Source organism: Panthera uncia (genome assembly GCF_023721935.1).
Source record: "Panthera uncia isolate 11264 chromosome A3 unlocalized genomic scaffold, Puncia_PCG_1.0 HiC_scaffold_12, whole genome shotgun sequence".
NCBI classification, from domain to species: Eukaryota; Metazoa; Chordata; class Mammalia; order Carnivora; family Felidae; genus Panthera; species Panthera uncia.
The window spans coordinates 3,250,352-3,269,438 of NW_026057579.1; the positions used below are offsets into that span (position 1 = coordinate 3,250,352).

Below are 19,087 nucleotides of genomic sequence, written 5' to 3' on the forward strand. Positions count from 1 at the left end.
AATATTCCTATGAGAAACTACAGTTCATTTATGATGTTATGGCTCATGGCATGGTTTACATACTTTGAAAAAGGAAGGCTATCTCAGATAATGTTACCAGAAAATTACTTTTCTGTAATGGTTTTTCCTAATGTTGTGGGTTTTTTTCCTAATGTTATGTTTTTTATGCTATGTTTAATATTATGTTTTATATGTTATATTTAATGTTATGGTTTTTATGTTATGTTACTAAATAAGAGAAGAAAGAAAGGAAATGCTGGAGAAAATTTCCCAAAATGCTAACTAACGGCTATATTTGGGTGATGGGATTATGGGTGATTTCTCTTTTTAAGTTTGACTATTGTTCAATTTTTCTGTAATGAGGTATATGCCTTTTATGATTAAAAACAAAAATTCAGTTAAGAGAACACTAAAAACACATGCTGCATTTTCTGTATAGCTAACTTTACATCTTTGGGCCAGAATCTTTATGTGGGAACACATCTTTAGTGGGATTATATGAGACAATAAGAAAATTAATTAATTTAGAGAAATGTCATTATAGACAACTTTCCATAAGCACATCTCTTCTTTAAAGTCAAGCATGCTAGCATTTAACCAACATTTTCTTTGTTCCTTCATTTTTCACCTAAAGTTATAAATCTGAAATTTTTTAAATATTATTTATTGTTCGACAAGAGATTAAAAAAGGAAACATTTTTATTATAAAAATAAGTTCATTTGATGTTAAGCAAAGTTGCTTGGATCATTTTCCCCATGCAAGTTTTTAATACTGTTTATGTATTTTCTTCCTTCCAGCCAATACAAGAGTTGCGTGAAGTTGTTCTTAATATTTTGCAAGACACAAACAGAACCACAGAAGGTATTGGCATTTTTTGCATTTAAATGCACTCCCTCCAGCCACTCACGTAAAAGTCATTGAGGAACACGTAGAGAAAAAAGAAACGAATTAAAAGTCCCCTGAAATGCCTCTCACTTCTTGGTTTCCATGGCCTAGTTTTTTCAGCCATCATCATCGGCTGATCTATTTCTATTATTACAAGTAAATGTACTGCTCAACACCAAACAAAGGTTGTTTTCACAAGAGCAGCCTAGAGGAGGGTGTCTTGCTTCCCTGGATTTCTAGGTGGGAGGAGACGAGCGGCTCTTTCTCAGACAAGACCGAGGCAAAAGGGAGAGATGCCTCGGAGTGAGTTCCATGTTCCGTCATAACAACCCCCCAGCACTTACACACCCAAATTCGCATTATCACCTTTAACAATGGCCAGAGCAGGCATCTTTTCACTTAGTTAACCATTGGTCAGAACATTTAGAGAACTCTTCTATGAAAAACACGGTGCCAAATACAGTGAGTGGCCCACTATAATTGCTTACGTTTGTTATATGAGTAGCAAGAAAAAACAAGCTACCTTGAGAAAATAAAATAGATTATTTTTATGATCTTGGAAGGTGACCAAATATTTTCCTTTAAGACAGATTGAACTTTGAGAAACAATCAAGTCATGTGGAATGATAGCTAACTAACCCATTACTTTGGGGATTAAGGTCTGAGTAATAGTATCTCATCCCAGGGTAGGAGGGGATGTTAATCCTAGTGAGTCAAGAAAATTGACCCAAGATATGGTATAAGGGTAAAAGGCCAATGATTATCCCTAAGGAACTTCTCTCAAGAGAGAATAAGAGACGGGGGGGGGGGGGGGGGGGGGCGGCGGTATGTGTTCAGAATGTTGAAAAGGTATCAAGGATCCATCTCAAGTGGCAAGAAGGGCCAAAGACTGCCTGGAGGGCAGGTTAGAAAGATGGCCTGATGTAGCAGGGCATTGCTAGAGGGCTGAGCAAGAAAAAATAGTTCTATGTCCCATTTCAAATCAGTTCCTCTTTATTTTAATTGAGAAATCATTGTATATATTGATTTGTCATTTTATTGACTTTTAGTTTCAGCATTAACTTGCTAAACCTCACTTTCCTTCTTGACCTTGCATACACAGGAGTTACCTCTGACTCTTCAGTTGCCGAGACGAATATAACATCAATAGAAGAGCTGGCCAATAAAACGGAATCTGAAAAGTCTTGTCTTTCTCTAAAAGAGAGAGAACAGGTTACAGGAACACCCCAAATAACCAAGGCAGAGCAGGATAACCATCCTGGTATCAAATTACAGGTGGCCCCGATCCCTAGGTAAGCTGACTCTACAGCGGGCTTTGTGTCCACGGGCCTAGTTCAAGCCCTGTTCTCAGTTTGACTTGCACAGACCCATAGTACCAGCCGTCTTTGGAGACCCTCTGCCTCATGTGAGGACCAGGCAGTCTAAGCCATCTTTGGCATTAAGGGAAGGAGCTGAGGAGGGGAGGGACCACTGACAGGAAGATCTGTGTGCTTTCTGTGCACACACACCATCCCCCTCACACACTCCCAGGGAGACCTGACCTGCCCTGAGGAAGGTGCTGCAGGAGTCTGGAGACTGTTGGAATGGATTCCCCCTCCCTCCTGGATCCCATCCTACCTCTTCACCTTCATCTGTCCTGCACTTACAGATCCGATGTCCCTTTCCTCCCAGCCCCAGGGGGAGGGGACGCCGAGTGCCAAGCAGGGGCAACCTCCCTAGCTGTGGGAGAGAAGGGACAGCAAATCCCCCTGTAAGAACAGGGAGCGCAGTCGAGGATGTACTAGACAGAAGTTGCTCATTTTATTGAGAGTGTGTAAGTTTAAGTTTAAGGTAGAATCCATAGGAACTGTGTCAGGGTATGAAAGTCATTTTCTAAAACATTAATATAACATCAGTCTCTGTTCATGATCTTAAAAGCGAATCCCAAACAAAAGTACCAGGACCACACAGTTCTGTGTTGTCGGTCCCTGGGAAGCACAGCCGGCCTCTCTGGGCCCCGGCATTACACTTGGCTCATGGACAGATGGAGGCAAGCAGTTGATCTGAAAACCACCTTTTGCTGAATCTGGAATTTATTAGGAGAGTTTTTAGCAGACTGATAGGCTAGTTTTGCTTAGCCTGTCATCATCAGTGGGTCTGTGAGGTGTAGACCAGATTCACTGCACGGAAAGCTCTCTGCAACCTAGCCTCTGGGCTCCTTTTTATGGGAATACATTAAAGCTTACGAGGAAGGTGCCCAATTTGTTCCAGTTTCAAATTGTGGTTTCGTCCACCATCTTAAACGGCGTTTTTTGCATAATTTTCTGTCAGAGCTAGAAAGAATCTTAGAATTCATTAGTCCAACCCCATTTGGTATAAGGCCCAATTTCCTCAAAACCTGTCAACTCTGTGAAAGTTTATGGGATAAACAAACACCAACTGCCACGTATTTGACTTCAAGTAAAAACCACACTTAACAGTTCGTTCAGGAAATCCTTATGCTTCTACTATCCGGGAGCAGATGGACACCGCCCCGTTCATTCTGACAATCAGGGAAAAGCCATCTTGGTAGGAGAGCTGCGCTACACATCCTCTTACATCAGCTTTCATTGAAATGTCTACCGTGCCTTATCAGGGAATAAGAAAAAAATTAAGAATAATAAGTAGAACTTCAAAAGGCATAATAAGACTTGGAATGCACCTCTTTCTGTCTCACAGGATAAGTGGAATAGCAGAAGTGCACGACATGAAGCTGATCACTCCAGTGCGGCGGTCGGCGAGGATTGAGCGAGCGGTGTCCCGCTACCCGGAAATGCTGCAGGAACACGATTTGGTGGTGGCTTCTCTTAACGAGCTGTTAGAAGTGGAAGAAACAGAGTGTTTTATATTCCGTAAAAATGAGGCTTTGCCTGTCACATTAGGGTTTAAAATCCTTGAGTCATAATTTCTTAATGCCTTAAAAAAAAAAAAAAAAAAAGATGTTTCAGATCCTCCATGAAAGAAGAAATAACCCTTGTCTGGGTGACCTGGAAAAAACTGTATAACATACAGGCAGATTATGGGCTCTCAGAATTTAATAACTCGCCGGGCTTACTCTCCAATTTAATATCCCCATGGGACTGTTTGGTTTACTGCTTTAAGACTATAGTTTGCCACAGTTTTCTAGCATAAACTTTAAACTATTTAATATTAATTTACCCCCCCCAAGTATGGTAAAATTTTTCACTTTTTTGAGCTACTTTACTCCCAACTTAGTTCTTTTGTATGTCAGAAGGTTGGTGCCACGGTATGATAGATTTTCCTTCCTGCAGCCGCCTTAGCAGAGAGGGAGAGACCTCCCAGGCCTGGTGAGCTGAGCTGAGATGCTCACCTTCCGACCGGAGGCCCTCATTCTGGAGCTGGTGCTTAGCTGTGCCTTCGCTCAGAGATCTTAAATGACTTTCATGTGCGACTTTGATTTTGGTCACATGGTCCCTGTAGATGAAGGGCAGTTCCTGAGCTTGCCAGGGCTCCTCCGGTGAAACACAACTCTGAGCTGGGGGCGTTACCTAGCTGTTTGTATTCTAATCTCATTTTGCATTTGTTATTCAGAAATGCTTCAAATAAAGACAAGGAGGGGGGAGGGGGAGGGACACTTGTTTCTTCAATTCTTTGTTCTGCTAAGGGACACCTGGCCTGAGCAGACTGTACGAGCCCCAAGAGACTAGCCTAGGCTGCCTTTCCTTCCTCCTGGGCAACTGTTCTTGGGAAGGAAAAATCAGAATCATTATTTAAATATAATGTATAGAAAAACCTAGCCAACATATTTTGAATTTTTTAATTTTAGCTTTCTCAATATTTAAGTATTATCTAAAACAAAAAAAATAAATTTTGTTCATTCCTGCTTATTCATTTATTTTCTTTATTATAAAGAACAGCAATGATGGCTTGGCCTAGAGAATTAGGGCTTTGTCCAGGGAAACACTGATAGACTATCTCAAGAGGCTTCATAGGGAACATTCATTACCATGGAGAACTCACCTTGATCAAGAGTCTGACCATCAGCCTCACCCAAGAACTAGATTTTATCACAATGAGGGAAGCACCATCTCTCTAGATCAGGTTTATAATAACAGGGTTTATAAAACCATAAAGTTAATACACTAAGTTTCAATACGAATAGATGGTCACCACCACCACAATGCAGGAATCCAAACAGCCAGCCCTTTCCTTCCCTTTGGATGGACTCACTTTACCTGCAAAGCCCAATAATGCCCAGGATGCTGCTTAGAGATCACAAAATGTGAAAGCCAGCTTCAATTAGGTTTCTGTTGGTTGCTAGGGAAAAAGTCCTACACACAAACAATAGTGTAGGACTCTGATTTGGTGCTTCCTCTGGCCATGTTCTGTGCATCTTATCTCACTACATCTTCATAATGGCCTTATGACATAGGTATGGGGACAGTAGTCAGACAGTCAGTGACGGGGCTGAAGTTTCAAACTCAAGGTTGTCTGGCACCAAGTCCAGAGCTTTTGATCCCTGCCTCTACTTGAAGTACGGAAATGAGGACTCGGATGGTGATGAGGAAAGAGCACTTCTTGAACTGTTCCCATTTACTAAACAGGAATCACTGTGACAGCCAAAGTACTGTCATTTGTTCTACAAATGTGACTCCGTCACATTTTCTACCACCAGGCCACTGACCCCGGGATGATGCTTCCAGCCCTTTCATTTCTGACTGCTCAGGGCTGGGTGTCGGAATTAGGGGATGGATTCAGAGTCTGTAACTAGTCCCAGAGGGAAACTTCTCTCTGACGTCGGCAGTCCAAGTGAAGCTGTCCAGTGTTTGGTGCCAGGCCCAGGCCACATCTGCCTCATGGCTCTGCCAGCCCCAGCCTGCAGCCTCATCCATATGGCCCAGGATAGCTCCCAATGAATTTCACATTCCAGCCAGAGGGAATGGGGAAGAGAGGAGCTGGAAGACACGCCCCTCTCCTTTTAAGGTTACAACCTGGAAGCTGGACACGTTATTTCTACTTAGGATTGCAGAGCCATTGGGCACATGCACTTGTCTTCAAAGAAGGCTGGGAAATTTATTTTGGATGGCCACATGCCCAGCTAAAAATTCTTCCAGAAATGGGGTATGACTATCACTATCTATGGTATTCTTAGGAATAATGGAGTACATCCCCAACTACAATGTAGGTAAATGATATAGAGGTAACATCAGACTTAACAGAACTTCAGGCGCCTGGGTGGCTCAGTCGGTTGAGCATCTGACTCTTGATTTCAGCTCAGGTCATGATCTCACAGTTCACGGGATCGAGTCCAACATCAGACTCTGCACTGACAGCACTGAATCTGCTTGGGATTCTCTCTCTCCCTTCCTCTTTGCCCCTCCCCTACTCACATTCTCTCTCCCTCTCTCTCTCTCTCTCTCTCCCTTTCTCTCTCTCAAATAAATAAACTTTAAAAAAAAAAAAAAAAACTTCATTAAATGAACAGCTCCCAGATAGAAGTACCCTACCATGCCCCAGCTGGGTTCCTAAGAGTTTAGAAGGGTTCTAATCCACGGTTTTCTAGTCTTTTCCCATGTCCTCTTATCTTACAATCCATCTTTTGCCCTGCCCTTTCCCCTGCAATGTAATAAAGCAGGTGATGTCATTCACTTGGTAAAACTACAGGACACTGTAGATGCCAGAGAAGCAGCAACGAGCCAAATGAGCTGACCATGGAGCCAAGAGTCCAGGAGGGACACAAGTGTGAAAGGGTCTGATCCAGTCAGAGAGGTGGGGAGACCCTTGGAGAGCTGACGGAAAGAGCAGGTTTAAGGAGAAGAGTCAGGGGATGCTTCAGGCAGAAGGAAAAGCATGGGAAAGGCCCTCTGGCCACCTCTTTCCCCTCCCCCTCCCTCACTCTCTTCCTCAGACCTTTCTCGTTCTTCTGCGGGCTGTTCATCCCCCAGCCCTCTCTGCATTCTCGCTAACCTAGAAGGGAATTCCAAGGGCCAATTTTTGTAGTATTGGTTACCATGCCATATTTCAGCATCTTTCCAGAAAAGTATGGGCCTAGGGTCTGAGCAATTTTCCTGAAAAATGCTACCCTCTAGCCCTTGAATAAGAATCTAGTGAAGACACAAGGCCAAGGACACCTGGTCTTTGCCTGGAGAAGCTGCCTTGCAGACTCAGGCCCACAAGTCAGCCCAGGAAGAAAAACAAAGGCCATAGCAATGTCAGACCCGGAAGCTTCTGAAACTCTCTGAGCTCATGGCCTGTTGTCCCTTATTTATCCTCAGATATTCCAAATGTTTGCCTTGTTTCTCCACAGAAAGTGAAGCTAGTGAACTGTTTCACAGACCTGTTCCTTCAAGAGTTTATTTTGTAATTTCAGTTATGTAGATGTATATTCATTCTAAGCCTCTATATAATGCCAGATGATACCACTAACAGACAAAACACGAGCTGTAGGAGTGACATCAGAACAATGTAGGACCCAGGCTCAGTACCACAGGGCAGCTCTTACCAAAATAAAGTCCCAAGTTCTTAAATCATAAGTATGATTTCTTACATGTTTCAATACATGTACACATCAAGCTCAAAGATGTTGGTGCTATCACATTTACTCATCAATCTTTCATAGTGATCTGGAAAGAAAGAACAGTTAATGAAATCACCTATGGCCTATCAGGTATTGTTATTACTCGTAACAGAATCAAAAGTGCATGGAAATATTATTTTTCTTAAAAGAAATGTGTAGAAACAACATTGGATGTGAAGCATGATGCGGCTCAGGGGGACTGGGACTGGGTACAGCAATTCCACTTGTTCCATCCATTTCCAAATGGCCCAAAGGCCATAGGGAATGTCTTCTAGGATGACAATACTCCCTCCTCCCTAAAAGATGTGTTCTTGGGCTCCAAATCTGTTACATTTGGGAGATTTCAATATGGATTGCTTTTTCTCTCTTCCACACTTTTCCATTTATCTGAAAAATATCTCAAGTAGAAGATGACCATGAAGCCAGCACATGTCCAGGATTCATTCGGCCTCCATGCAGCCCTCTTGGTCCTCAACTCTCTCCTTGCCCTCAGCCTTATAAGAAACAAAGAAATCTGGTTACGGAACCCGTCCTCCCAAGCTCACACAAGAGCGCCCAACCATGGGTAGACCATGTGTCCGAATACCTTAGTCTGGTCTGGGATGGAGATGAGGGGTAGAGAAGCCAAACCACACACATCCCCAGAGAACCCACGATTCCTGATAGGAATGCGTCCAGCCCTCTGACGGGCTGGGATGGAAAAATAGTTGCAAGACCACTGATAAAAGATCGTCGGTGTACTTGAATTCTGAGCTGCTCCCAGGCAGGAATTAGGTAGCTTACGACTCCATTTCTAAATTATTGGGTGTGCAGGAGGCACCAGGTAAACACTGGTTGAAAAAATGCACCCTGAGCCTGGAACCACCCAGCAAAAGGAAATCTATGGTATGGACATTTTAAAAATCAAGCTCCAGGAAAGCCAGGGTAGAAACGGGAATCCTCATGCAGGGTTCAGGGATGAAAACTAGGGTGGGAGCCATGTTTGCCACTCATGAAAGCTGGAGTCTCAGCTCAGAGGGGGACCAGGCAGCACAAAGTGACAAAGGAGCTGAGGTGGAGTCCCTACTCACGGTGCTTATAAAGGCTGTCTGGAGAGGAATCCTACCCTGGAAGAGCACGTGCTCTGCAACCTTCCCCAGAGTGGTAATGGATTTGTCAGATGAATCAGCCAGAAGTGGTCTGGAGAGGTGCAAGGCACCAGTAAAGTCAGCGAGCCTCTGCTCAACAAAACCTGTGAAACTGGGCTTAGAGCCAGCGCTTCCCAGCCCTACGAGACCTGATGCCCATTTTAAAAACAAACATTGGGGCGCCTGGGTGGCTCAGTCAGTTGAGCTTCCGACTTCGGCTCAGGTCATGATCTCATGGTCTGTGAGTTCGAGCCCCGCATCGGGCTCTGTGCTGACAGCTCAGAGCCTGGAACCTGTTTCAGATTCTGTGTCTCCCTCTCTCTCTGACCCTCCCCCGTTCTTGCTCTGTCTCAAAAATAAATAAACATTTAAATAAATAAATAAATAAATACACTTTAATTTCCCCTTTTCTATCCTGAATTGAAATTCATAGATAGTATAATTATTGTCTCTACAATTTTCAAAATCAATGTACTACTGTAACATAGGAGAAAGAAAAAGGAAAGCAATTTGTGATAAAATAATATGTCTTTCTACACAAATACTCAGGAGTGATTACACCTGAAGACAAAAAAAGCTTCCACAAATCTTCAAAATGCCTCATTGGGTTGATACCATCCCATTGGGCCCTCCTGGTCTAGCCCATGGTAGCCCCAGGTTGCTAAGCCCCAGCCCCCCACCCTCCCCATCCCCCCCTACCCCCCCCCCCCCCCCACAGCCAGCAACCTGCCACCTCCTAGCAGCTCACCCTCAGGCTGTAGAAGACAGGGCAGGAGAGGGGATGCTGGTTAACCCGTTCCTGCTCCACAGCAGACTCATGCAGTATCTATAAGGACAAAGGCAGGTGGAGATGTAGTAGTTCCTCCAGTGGTAAGGCTTCCCAGAAGCCCCCGGGTTTTACAGACAACAACCCCACACACACACACTCCACTCTGCCCACAGCTGCCAGCTCCCTGCCCAATGATGTCATAGAAGAGGAAGCCCAGGAGGGTGAGCCAGAGAAGGAAGGTTCTGGTAGATAGACATCATTTGTCAAAAATTCCCGGCCAGCACGGTTGAGTAAAGGTCAAGAACTACTTTGGGGGTGCCTGGGTGGCTCAGTCGATTAAGCGTCTGACTTCAGCTCAGGTCATGATCTCGCGGTTCGTGCGTTGAGTTCGAGCTCCACAACAGGTTCTGTGCTGACAGCTCAGAGCCTGGAGCCTGCTTTGGATTCTGTGTCTCCCTCTCTCTCTGCTCCTCCTCTGCTCATGCTCTGTCTCTCTCACTCTCAAAAAATGAATGTTAAAAAAAAATTTTAAAGAACAACTTTGGTAGGTTATACTGAGCATTAAAAAAAAACAGTTAAAAAAAAAAAAAAGAACAAAAAAAAAAGGTCACACAGCCCAATACAGGAAACACAGGAGACACTCCGAAGATGGTTTTCCCTCTCAAACATCTAGAAGGCAGCTAGCTGATCGTGGCAAGGAAAGCAGGAGGCAGGGAGCCCTGGAGAACTACTTTCAAGTCCCGATCCTTGACATGAGACTACATGTTATAAGATGGAAATAATGACATCCCGCTGGGAGAACCGACACGCGTGCTCAGGGAAGCACTGCGCTGGTCGGTCTCACGGCTCCACTAACCCCGGGGGGCGTCACGACCACTGCCACTTCCCTGCTCTTGACCCAGAAGCATGTCCAGGTGTTCCAGAGGAAAACCAGCTGGAGCATTTACCACATCATCTGCGGCTTCGTCCATTCCTTCTGCAGTCACTGCGTGTTAACTGAGAGCAGAGGGACTATAGCTTTCCTCCTAGCAACTGGCATCCTTTCTATTAAGGAAATACTGAGTTAATGTGGCCTCCACTGAAAGCAGGTGTGAAGGTTGGGCATGAGGGAAGCTTCCCCAGCAGAGGCAACTTATATCTGTAACTGCTCCCATGCATGTTTTGTGTTGCCCACAGTTACCTGCAAGGCTTTGACCCACTTGTGTCTGGAGGTGGGAGATTGGGCCTGGTGACCTCAGAAGCTCTTGGCAGGGCTGGGGACCAGCGGCTCCTCCTGGGGCAGAGGGTCAGGGATAGCCAGAGAGGTTCTGCAGGGACCCACCAGCTCCAGGACCGCCGGATACAGCAAGCTGAGCGGGTGGTTCAGGAAGTTGAGGCAGGCAGCGGTGTAGAGGTCTGCATAGCGCCATCAGCTGGTTGGAGAAAAGCATCTGGCGGAAACCTCAGTGGAATAGGCTGCCCATCGCGCTGTAGCACAGGTCCAGCTCCCGGGTGACTCTCTGGCAGAGAAGAGATCCCCCCCATCGGGACCTGCATCACCCACAGACGAATCCCCCACTGCTGGGGCCAGCTCTGCCCTCCCTGGGTCTGTCACCTGGAGACACCAGGGTGTCTACCCCCAGTTGGGAAGGAGCTGTGTTCTTTAACCCCAGAGGTGGCACATGGAGCTTAGGGAGGTGGGGCAGCTCTCCACTTTGCCACAGACCCCCCTTCCTGCTTTCCTCAGTTACCTGCCTGACCACCCGGACTAAACCCTCAGCTTAATGTAGCTTCTGATGCCCCGACAGAGGGCTTTGCAGAGGCCCACACACCTGGCCCCACCCACTCCTGCCCACCTAGCAGGTCTCCACCTCCTCACCAGGCCTTGCTTTTAGCGTCTAGAGAACTGATCTGGACATTTACTCCAAAAGTGACCAAAAACATGCAATTTCCTCTCTCCGAACCTGTTTCCCATCTGTCAGACAAAGGTAGCTGTCCCTGCCCAGCCCACCTCTCAGGGCTATGGAAGGATCAAATAGCAGGCAAGGGCTTTATACCCTCCAAAAGGCTCAGCAGGGATCCTTCATCATTGGTCCCAGCTGGCTCTGTGAATGCCAAATGGCCTGAATCTGTTGACATGGGCTATGGGACTCTCTCAGCTTTGGTGGCTGGTCGGTAGTGCCACAGGGCGTGTTTTCCTTCCTTCTTTTCCCAGGACCCGTCAGCTCACTGGCCCTAACCCCCATCTTCTGGACTGCTCATCTAGCTGCCCCCAGACGCTGATCACAGCTGGCTAGTCCGGCACGTTGGGGACCCGACCCAACAGGCAGGCACGTCTCAAGGAGGGTTCATGGAGATTAGGTTAACGGAGATTGAGGGTCTAGCCACGCTCCACAAATCACCCTGAACTCAGTCCTCCTGCAGCCGCACTCTGCTGTCATTCGGAGCACAGGCCAGCAGAGGGCGCTGGCAGACAAGGACAAGTGGAGCTCTGCAGGGGTTGTGGAAAATCCTGTAACTGGGCTCAGGAACCTGGGACAGAGCAGATCAGGGCAGGCAGCCTGGAGGCACACCCCTGGCCCCCCAACCCTCACTAGGGGTCTCCTCACTCAGCTCCCACTCTTACCTGAATCTCCCTCTTGGTGGAGTTGATAACTTGCAGCCCATAACTGCTCCCATCCATGTGCCTGGTGCAAAAACAGCCACATGATCCAGGAGAAAAGGAACGGTGCCTCCAAGCTCCAGGCACAACCTCCCTAGACCCCATGGAGGTCAGAGGACACTCCACAGGCACCCGGTGGAGTTGCCGGGCTGGGTGTGCACACCTGTGTGAGAGGGCAGGCATCCTGAGTTCGTGCTGAGCGGGTAAGGAGGAAGGATCTAGAGGTCACAATGCAACCCAAGGGAGTCAGAGGGATCCCCAAATCCAGTTTCCTAGGGAAGCCCAGCCTGGAACAGATCTTGATTTCCTGACTACCCTGGCCAGGACCCTCCACCCCTCTCCCCTCTGCTAGCAGGGAGCATAGGCCAGGGCTCTCTCACTGGTACAGGTCTGCCAAGTGCATGTTCAGCCTCTTCAGCTCCTCCATCCACTCTGAAAAGTAGACAGAGGACAGCAGGGGATGAGGGACAGCCCTGCCTACCTTTGTCTGCCCCAGGCCCAGTTCCACTGGTGAGGGTGGACAGGTCACCAGGGGTCTACACACCCCCAGCTGTGTACATAACATCCCTCGCCCCTTCCTTACATCGATTGAGACTCAGCTCAGAGCAAAGCAGAGACAGCAAAGGTCCTGCGGGACAGGTGACGAAGCTAGTCAGGCAGTCAGGTGACTCACCCACGGTCACATGGTAATGAGTCAAACCCAGCTTTTAGAACAAACCCAAATTGTTTAGGCTCACAGCTACTCCTGACCCAGAGGATACTTCGAGTCATTCCCAGGTGTGGAACTGTACCTTCCACTCTCGGAGAGTCCTCAGGTGAGTGGGGAGGGTACAGTCAGGTGAGGAAGGAACTCTCAGACTACAGAACCACCACAACACCCTGGAGTCAGGACACAGGTATTTGAGTCAGTTTGCCCTTTTCTGCCTGTGTGAATTTGGGCAAGTTTCCTTTTTTTTTTTTTTTTAGTGTTTTTTAATTTATTTTTGAGACAGAGACAGAGCAGGGGAGGGGCAGAAAGAGAGGGAGATACAGATCTGAAACAGACTCCAGGCTCTGAGCTGTCAGCACAGAGCCCAACGCAGGGCTCGAACTCACAGACTGTGAGATCATGACCCGCGCCAAAGTCAGACACTTCACCGACTGAGCCACCCAGGCGCCCCGAATTTGGGCAAGTTTCTTAACCTCTCTGCATCTCTGTTTCCTCTGGGTAAAGTAGATCCACTCTCATAAACCACAGAGTGGACAATATTATCACAGTTACTACTAACCCCCAACAGGGAAGAGGACAAGATGATGAAGGGGCAGGCCTCTGCATGGTGGCCGGTGCCCCCCCCCACCTGGTCCTGAAGCCCCCACACACACAGCTCACCCTTCTCTTGGTCCCAGATCCCAAGCTCCCGGAACAGCTCAGGAACCACCAGGCAAGTTCGCCAGTCCTGCCACTTCTTGGACTTGAGGATGTCTCCAAAGATGTGACCCCCAATGTACAGGATATCCTTCCCCCGTACCCCGAGCAGCTCACACACCGTGTCCGAAGAGCCTGCCCCACGATGGGAGGACAGGCTTGCTCAGAGCCCCTCCTGTCCTGGTGGGCAGGTTGGGGACATGGGTTCCTAGTCTAGGGAGGGTGTCTGTGGAGGCACGGGGACAAGGCGGGAGCTGGTACCTCCAGAGTAAACTACACAGTGCTGGTGGGGCCCCATGTAGGTGCCCACGCAGAGCTTGCCTGAATCCTAGAAGAGGAGAAGGGCACCCTGGTCAGAGAGAGCAAAGCACTGGGAGTGGCCAGGATTACTATGGGGGCATGAGAGGAAGGAGGTAACAGAGAGTCCCAAAGGAGTCCCCTGGTTCCCGGCCTCCAGGGACAGAGTAGCAGAGAGGCAACTCCCAAGGGCAGGTCAAGCGTGAGGAGCAGGGTCCCTCCCCACCTTGTGGCCCATGGGTCAAGGTAGATGCGGCCTCAGCCCCTGCCATTACCCTGTTGACCTGTCTCAGCACCGTCCCCTCAGCAAAGAAGCAGGGCTTCTGTGTGTCCACCACAATCAGGTTGAAGTAGGACCTCCAGGGCCTGGCTGAGCCTTCAGCCTGTGGGGTTGTGAAGGGATGGGAGCGTGTGCAGACACACACATACACACACAGTCTGGAACATTGGACCCTAACACACCTCACAGCTCTTCCCTGGCCACCCACCAAGCTCTGGACTGGTGAAAGCTTGCCAGCCCTCAAGTCACATGCCCATCCGTGCATCCTGGTCCTGACTCCTAGCCCTGTACACCCCTGGATTCGAGAACCACATGGTCTGCCTCCCCAGCATCCTTGACCATGACCACTCTGGCACAAGGAAGTGCTCAAAAGGTATTTATGGAAGCTGGTGTTGGACACTGTGCAGGCTCTCCTGTCAGCGTCAGGATATAAGCACAGTTGCTGAGTTAGAGCCCTGCTCACCCGTTTGCCTGCCAGTGACACCTGGTCACACATGGTGCCACAGGGTATGTCACACACACCCCTCCCCTGGGCCTGCCACAACCTGATCTCACCCCCTTGCACCTCATTAGGCCCTTCCCCAAACAACCGACTGCCTCTTCATGGCTGTCTCCAAGGCCATCAGTGGCTTCCCTGACCCCTTGGCCTGGCTGAGGTCACTGCCTCCCACCCACTGCAGAGGCTCCAGCAAAGCCCATGCATGTGAAATGCCCCCTCCCACGCTTGGTTCTTCCTCAGGGGGAGGGCCAGACATGGGAGAGGCCCTCAGCACCGTGGCCTGGCCTGGTCCTCCTCCTGGTACAGCCCACCCCAGCCCGGCACGTGGCACTCACCTCACTAATGCCAAACAGGTAGGTCATGATGGCCTGGCAGAGACAGGGCAAGGGGCAGAGCACCCAGGTGGGCTGGGCCAGGGGCTGCTGCCTGCCTGTGCCCTCACCCCACAGGATACACCGGGGACCACAGGAGCAAGATGGGGAGAAATTTCTTAATCCACTGAGACCTTAAAAAAGGCCAAGAAATAGAGCCCCTGGGTGGCTCAGTCCATTGAGCATCCGACTTCAGCTCAGGTCATGATCTCACAGCTCGTGAGTTTGAGCCCCGTGTCAGGCTCTGTGCTGACAGCTCAGAGCCTGGAGCCTGCCTTGGATTCTGTGTCCTCCTCTCTCTGCCCCTCCTTTGCTTGTCCTCTGTCTCTGTCTCTGTCTCTGTCTGTCTGTCTGTCTGTCTCTCTCTCTCAAAAATAAATAAATATTAAAAAAAATTTGTTTCAAGGCGAAGAAACGGAACCCAAAACGCCAACCAGACCATGGGGGTACCACGGCCTTTGCTCTTTCCTACTCCTCACTGTTCCTACAGGGCCTCAGTTTCCTTCAGGGGCCAAGAAAGGCAGATTCCAATGTCCTCTGGGCTCTAATGGCTGAGAGTCCCACCCCTCCATCCACACACTCACATCCGTGTAGTTGTAGCTGCTGTTTGTAGCCAGAAATACTTTCCCAACTTCCTTCATCTTACCCAGCAGGATGGGGATTCGCACCTGGAGCAGAGGCAGAGGTCAGTCACTTCCAGGGGTGGGGTCTCCCCCAGCTGCCCTGGGATCCCTTTCTCAGCTCTCAGCCTCCCAGGCACGGGGCTCCAGGCCAAGCAGGAAAGTTTGTGAGCAAGACGAGGCCACAGAGCTCTGCCCACATCTTGAGCGGGGGAGACAGGGACACAGTTCCACAGCCCTGGGGAGGAGGGGGACAAAGGGACAGGCCTGGTCATGACCCATTCACATCCTTCTCCATGTATTTGTCCAAGTCTTCCAGGGTCTTCTCCTTCAGACAGCCCTGCAGGGGGGGGAGCAGAGCTCTGTGTGTGTGTGTGTGTGTGTGTGTGTGTGTGCAGGTGTGCATGTGCATGCATGTGTGCGTGTGTACGGGTGTGCACACATGCATGTGCATGCAGGTGTGCGTGTGCATGCATGCCCACCTGCATGCATGCGTCCAAGGTGCAGGAGCCCAGACCATAGTCCCCAGAGGGAAGGAAAGAGGAAATTCTGTGGAGGCTGGAGCCATTGGGCCACACCCAGCAGAGCCAAAGGCAGACAGGTCAAGGGTCCTGGGGTCCTGGGCACTCACCGACTGGTGGACATTATCCATGGCATCACTCACATCCTGGAAGAGGCTTCGGAAGGACATGAAGAGGTTCCCATGCTGATAGCCAGTGTCACAGCTGGGGCAGGCCGAGAGAACAGGACAGGCTGATAAGGGGGCCTGAGGTGACCACTCAGCCCAGATCCTATACCAGAGTCACCCCTCAAACCACACTGAACTTATGTCCCAACCATGCTGGAAGGGGTATCACCCTGTGCTGAGCGTCATCCCTTGGGAGGGCACCAGTTACAAGGTGTGGGGGGCAGCCTGCAGTGAAAGCCTTCCCACTGAGTTCCTAGAGCCCCTCAGGAAGGGTCTCTGCTCCTTGGCAGGGACCCCACTTCAGCGCTTGGGCTCTGGGCAGTGGCAGCATCCTGTTGGTGACCCAGGGCTGGACAGTGCACAGGACTCACTTGGTGTAGCGGGAGCAGCCAGAGAAGAAGTCCACTAGGCAGGCACACAGGTAGATTTCTGGGGTGGAGAGGCCAGCCAGTCACTGGCCCAGGGATCCAGAGCAACCCACCCAGGCCAGAGCTGGGTCCCCGAGGACCACCTCCCACACCCGCTATCCAGCCCTCACCAGGCAGGTTGAAGAGCGTGTTGAGGATGTGGAACCTCTGCAGGTTGTCCCTCTGAACAAACTTGCTGGGGTAGAAGCTCCAGATCTCTGCCCTGGGGAGGGAGCAGGCTGGGTGAGGTCAATGCCCCCTCCCTAGTTCCTCCTAGCTGTGCACTCAAGCCCTGCACTCAAGCTGGTGCCTACCCCCTGCTCCTTCCCACCTCCGCCCACCCCTGCTGTCCCTCTGTTATCCAGCTGGCATTACTGAGCCTCTGCTGTGTCCTGAGTCTCTCCTCCCCCACCTTCTTCTTTCCTCCATCATCCTTTCCCCCTTCCCCGGGTCCCTTACTCCGAGAGGAAGGTGAAGCCATGGGTGCCCAGCCGCACGTTCCCATGGGTGTCCACCTTCAGCAGGTTCCCATAGAGCACATCAAACACCAGCCCCTGAGGGAGAGAGCGCAGAGGCTGTGGATGGGGGTTCCAGAGCTGACTACCGGCCACAGCCTCCCACCCCAGCAAGCTCCCGCACCTGGTGGGGAAGGCGGGGTCATAGGTGTAGCGCAGGATATCTCGCGGGTACCCAATGCACACCAGACACTCCAGTAGTAACTCAAAGACCAGTGCCTCATAGGCTGGGGACTTGTAGGCTGTGGGAACCAAGCAGAACCAGGCCAGCTGGTGCCTACCCCCTGCTCCCCGAGCCCCAAATACCCTGCTCCCTCCCTCCCTACCAGCCAGGGTGTAGTCCATGTCAAAGCCAAAGCAGCGAATCTTCCCCAGCACCAACCTGCAATTGACAAAAATCCTGGGGAGGGGAAGAAGAATGTTGGAATCAGCCCCTCAGCTCCCCAAGCTCCGTTGGGTCTGAGTGGGTCTGAGCGTGTCTGAGCACACGCGTGTGAGCATGTGTAAGTGTGGACAGGGAGCTTCTGAAGAGGAGCAGCTCACCATGCGGGAGTGTGCTGTGGGCATCCCTGTGGGTGTGCAATTATCATCTGGGGTGTCACTTTTTTGAGTGGGGTCACTGTGTCCAAGTTCAGAGATGTGTTTGTCACAAATGGGCAGCCCTGGTCACCGTACGGGAGGGAAGTGGAGGGCACGCCTTCCCTGCCTGAGTGTATATTGTTGCTGTTTCCAGGTAACAGGTCACTGCCCACTTAGAGAGAAGGGGGTCCCCATGCAAGCACAGGTGCTTGTCAGCGTTTTGAGTGTCACCATATCTGTGTATTTAAAGGAGTCACCCGTGCTGTATAATGAGGAGTATGTCAGGAAATGGGGTGTTTACAGGCTGAGATGCCCCCGAGCCCCGCCCCAAGTGCCCATCTAGACACCGCTGGTGCCAGTCCTACTTCAGGACTTGAGAGGAGACCAGGCGTTGTGGCTCCCCTTGGGGCTCTCTTTGCTCTCCCCCATCCACGCTGGCCATCACCATGAAGAGTGAGCAGGAGGCAATTGTTCCTTCCCCAGCCATCTGCTCACTATCAGTGGGAGCCAGCAGCTTCCTTATCCCTCAAACACTTCGGACACCACTGACCCAGCTGGCCCCACCCTGGGCCCCCATCTCCTCTTTTGGGGGAGGAGTAATCCATGTTAGCCTCTGGTATCCCCTCCTTTCTTCAAAAAGGAAAGCAGTTATGATCAAGGAAGAACAATCCATCAATATTATACCACCTCCATTTCTAGGGCTTATGCCTCCAAGGACTTCAACCACCTAGAGCCCTTCAACCCAGGATGAACCAAACATAGGGGTTACAAAGGCAGGAGACTCATGTACTTCAAAAAATAAAAGAGTCTTGGGGCACCTGGGTGGCTCAGTCGGTTAATCGCTGACTCTTGGTTTGGGCTCCGGACGTGATCTTATGGTTTGCAAGCTCAAGCTTGACTCAAGCTCTTCATTGACAGTGTGGAGCCTGCTTGGGATTCTCTCTCTCTCCCCCTCTCTCTCTGCCACTTCCCTGTTCATTCTCTCTCTCTCTCTCTCTCTCAAAATAAATGAATAAACTTTCAAAATAATAATAAAAGAGACTTTAATAAATACATAAAGAACTCAGGACTCTTGCTCTATGCACAACTCTCACACACTTGGCAATCAATTTCCCAGCCAAGGCCACTTGAAGGAATAATTGCTTAAAAGCATGCCACGAGCTATAGGAAGTGGCAGATGACAAGAATCTCAGAAAAAATTACAAAAGTGAGAGCAGAGCAATTGAGACCATTTAGTGTGGAGCTGTAAACAGCTCTGAGGGCCCACAATGGTGATTTTACAAGAAAGCACTGAGGCCTCCATTTAGAACTTTCGTCTGGATTATCTAAAAAGACATATGATGTAGCATGTCCTCTTTTATTTATTTATTTTTTTTAGTTTTACAGGTTTATTTTTTTTTAATATATGAAATTTATTGTCAAATTGGTTTCCATACAACACCCAGTG

General features: G+C 49.5%; 2 protein-coding genes across 2 annotated transcripts in view; one reads left to right on the forward strand and one right to left on the reverse strand.

Moving 5' to 3' along the window:
• The window catches only part of CKAP2L (cytoskeleton associated protein 2 like), a 37,177-nt gene extending 33,328 nt beyond the window's left edge, over nt 1–3,849 (forward strand). Inside the window, exons 7-9 of the mRNA XM_049652126.1 lie at nt 799–862; nt 1,989–2,178; nt 3,584–3,849. Of these exons, the coding sequence (XP_049508083.1) occupies nt 799–862; nt 1,989–2,178; nt 3,584–3,809 (480 nt within the window). The 3' untranslated portion in view covers nt 3,810–3,849. The remainder of the gene's footprint in view (nt 1–798; nt 863–1,988; nt 2,179–3,583) is intronic.
• On the reverse strand, nt 3,638–18,082 carry NT5DC4 (5'-nucleotidase domain containing 4). The gene is given in 18 exon segments (XM_049652128.1): nt 3,638–3,719; nt 7,413–7,488; nt 9,318–9,395; nt 11,944–12,004; nt 12,360–12,411; nt 13,349–13,519; nt 13,646–13,712; nt 13,939–14,064; nt 14,796–14,828; nt 15,416–15,499; nt 15,738–15,791; nt 16,083–16,176; nt 16,511–16,568; nt 16,678–16,784; nt 17,006–17,100; nt 17,158–17,303; nt 17,388–17,461; nt 17,988–18,082. Coding segments are annotated over 17 exon segments (1,413 nt in total). The 3' UTR covers nt 3,638–3,719; nt 7,413–7,470.
• Between the last annotated feature and the right edge of the window lie 1,005 nt (nt 18,083–19,087).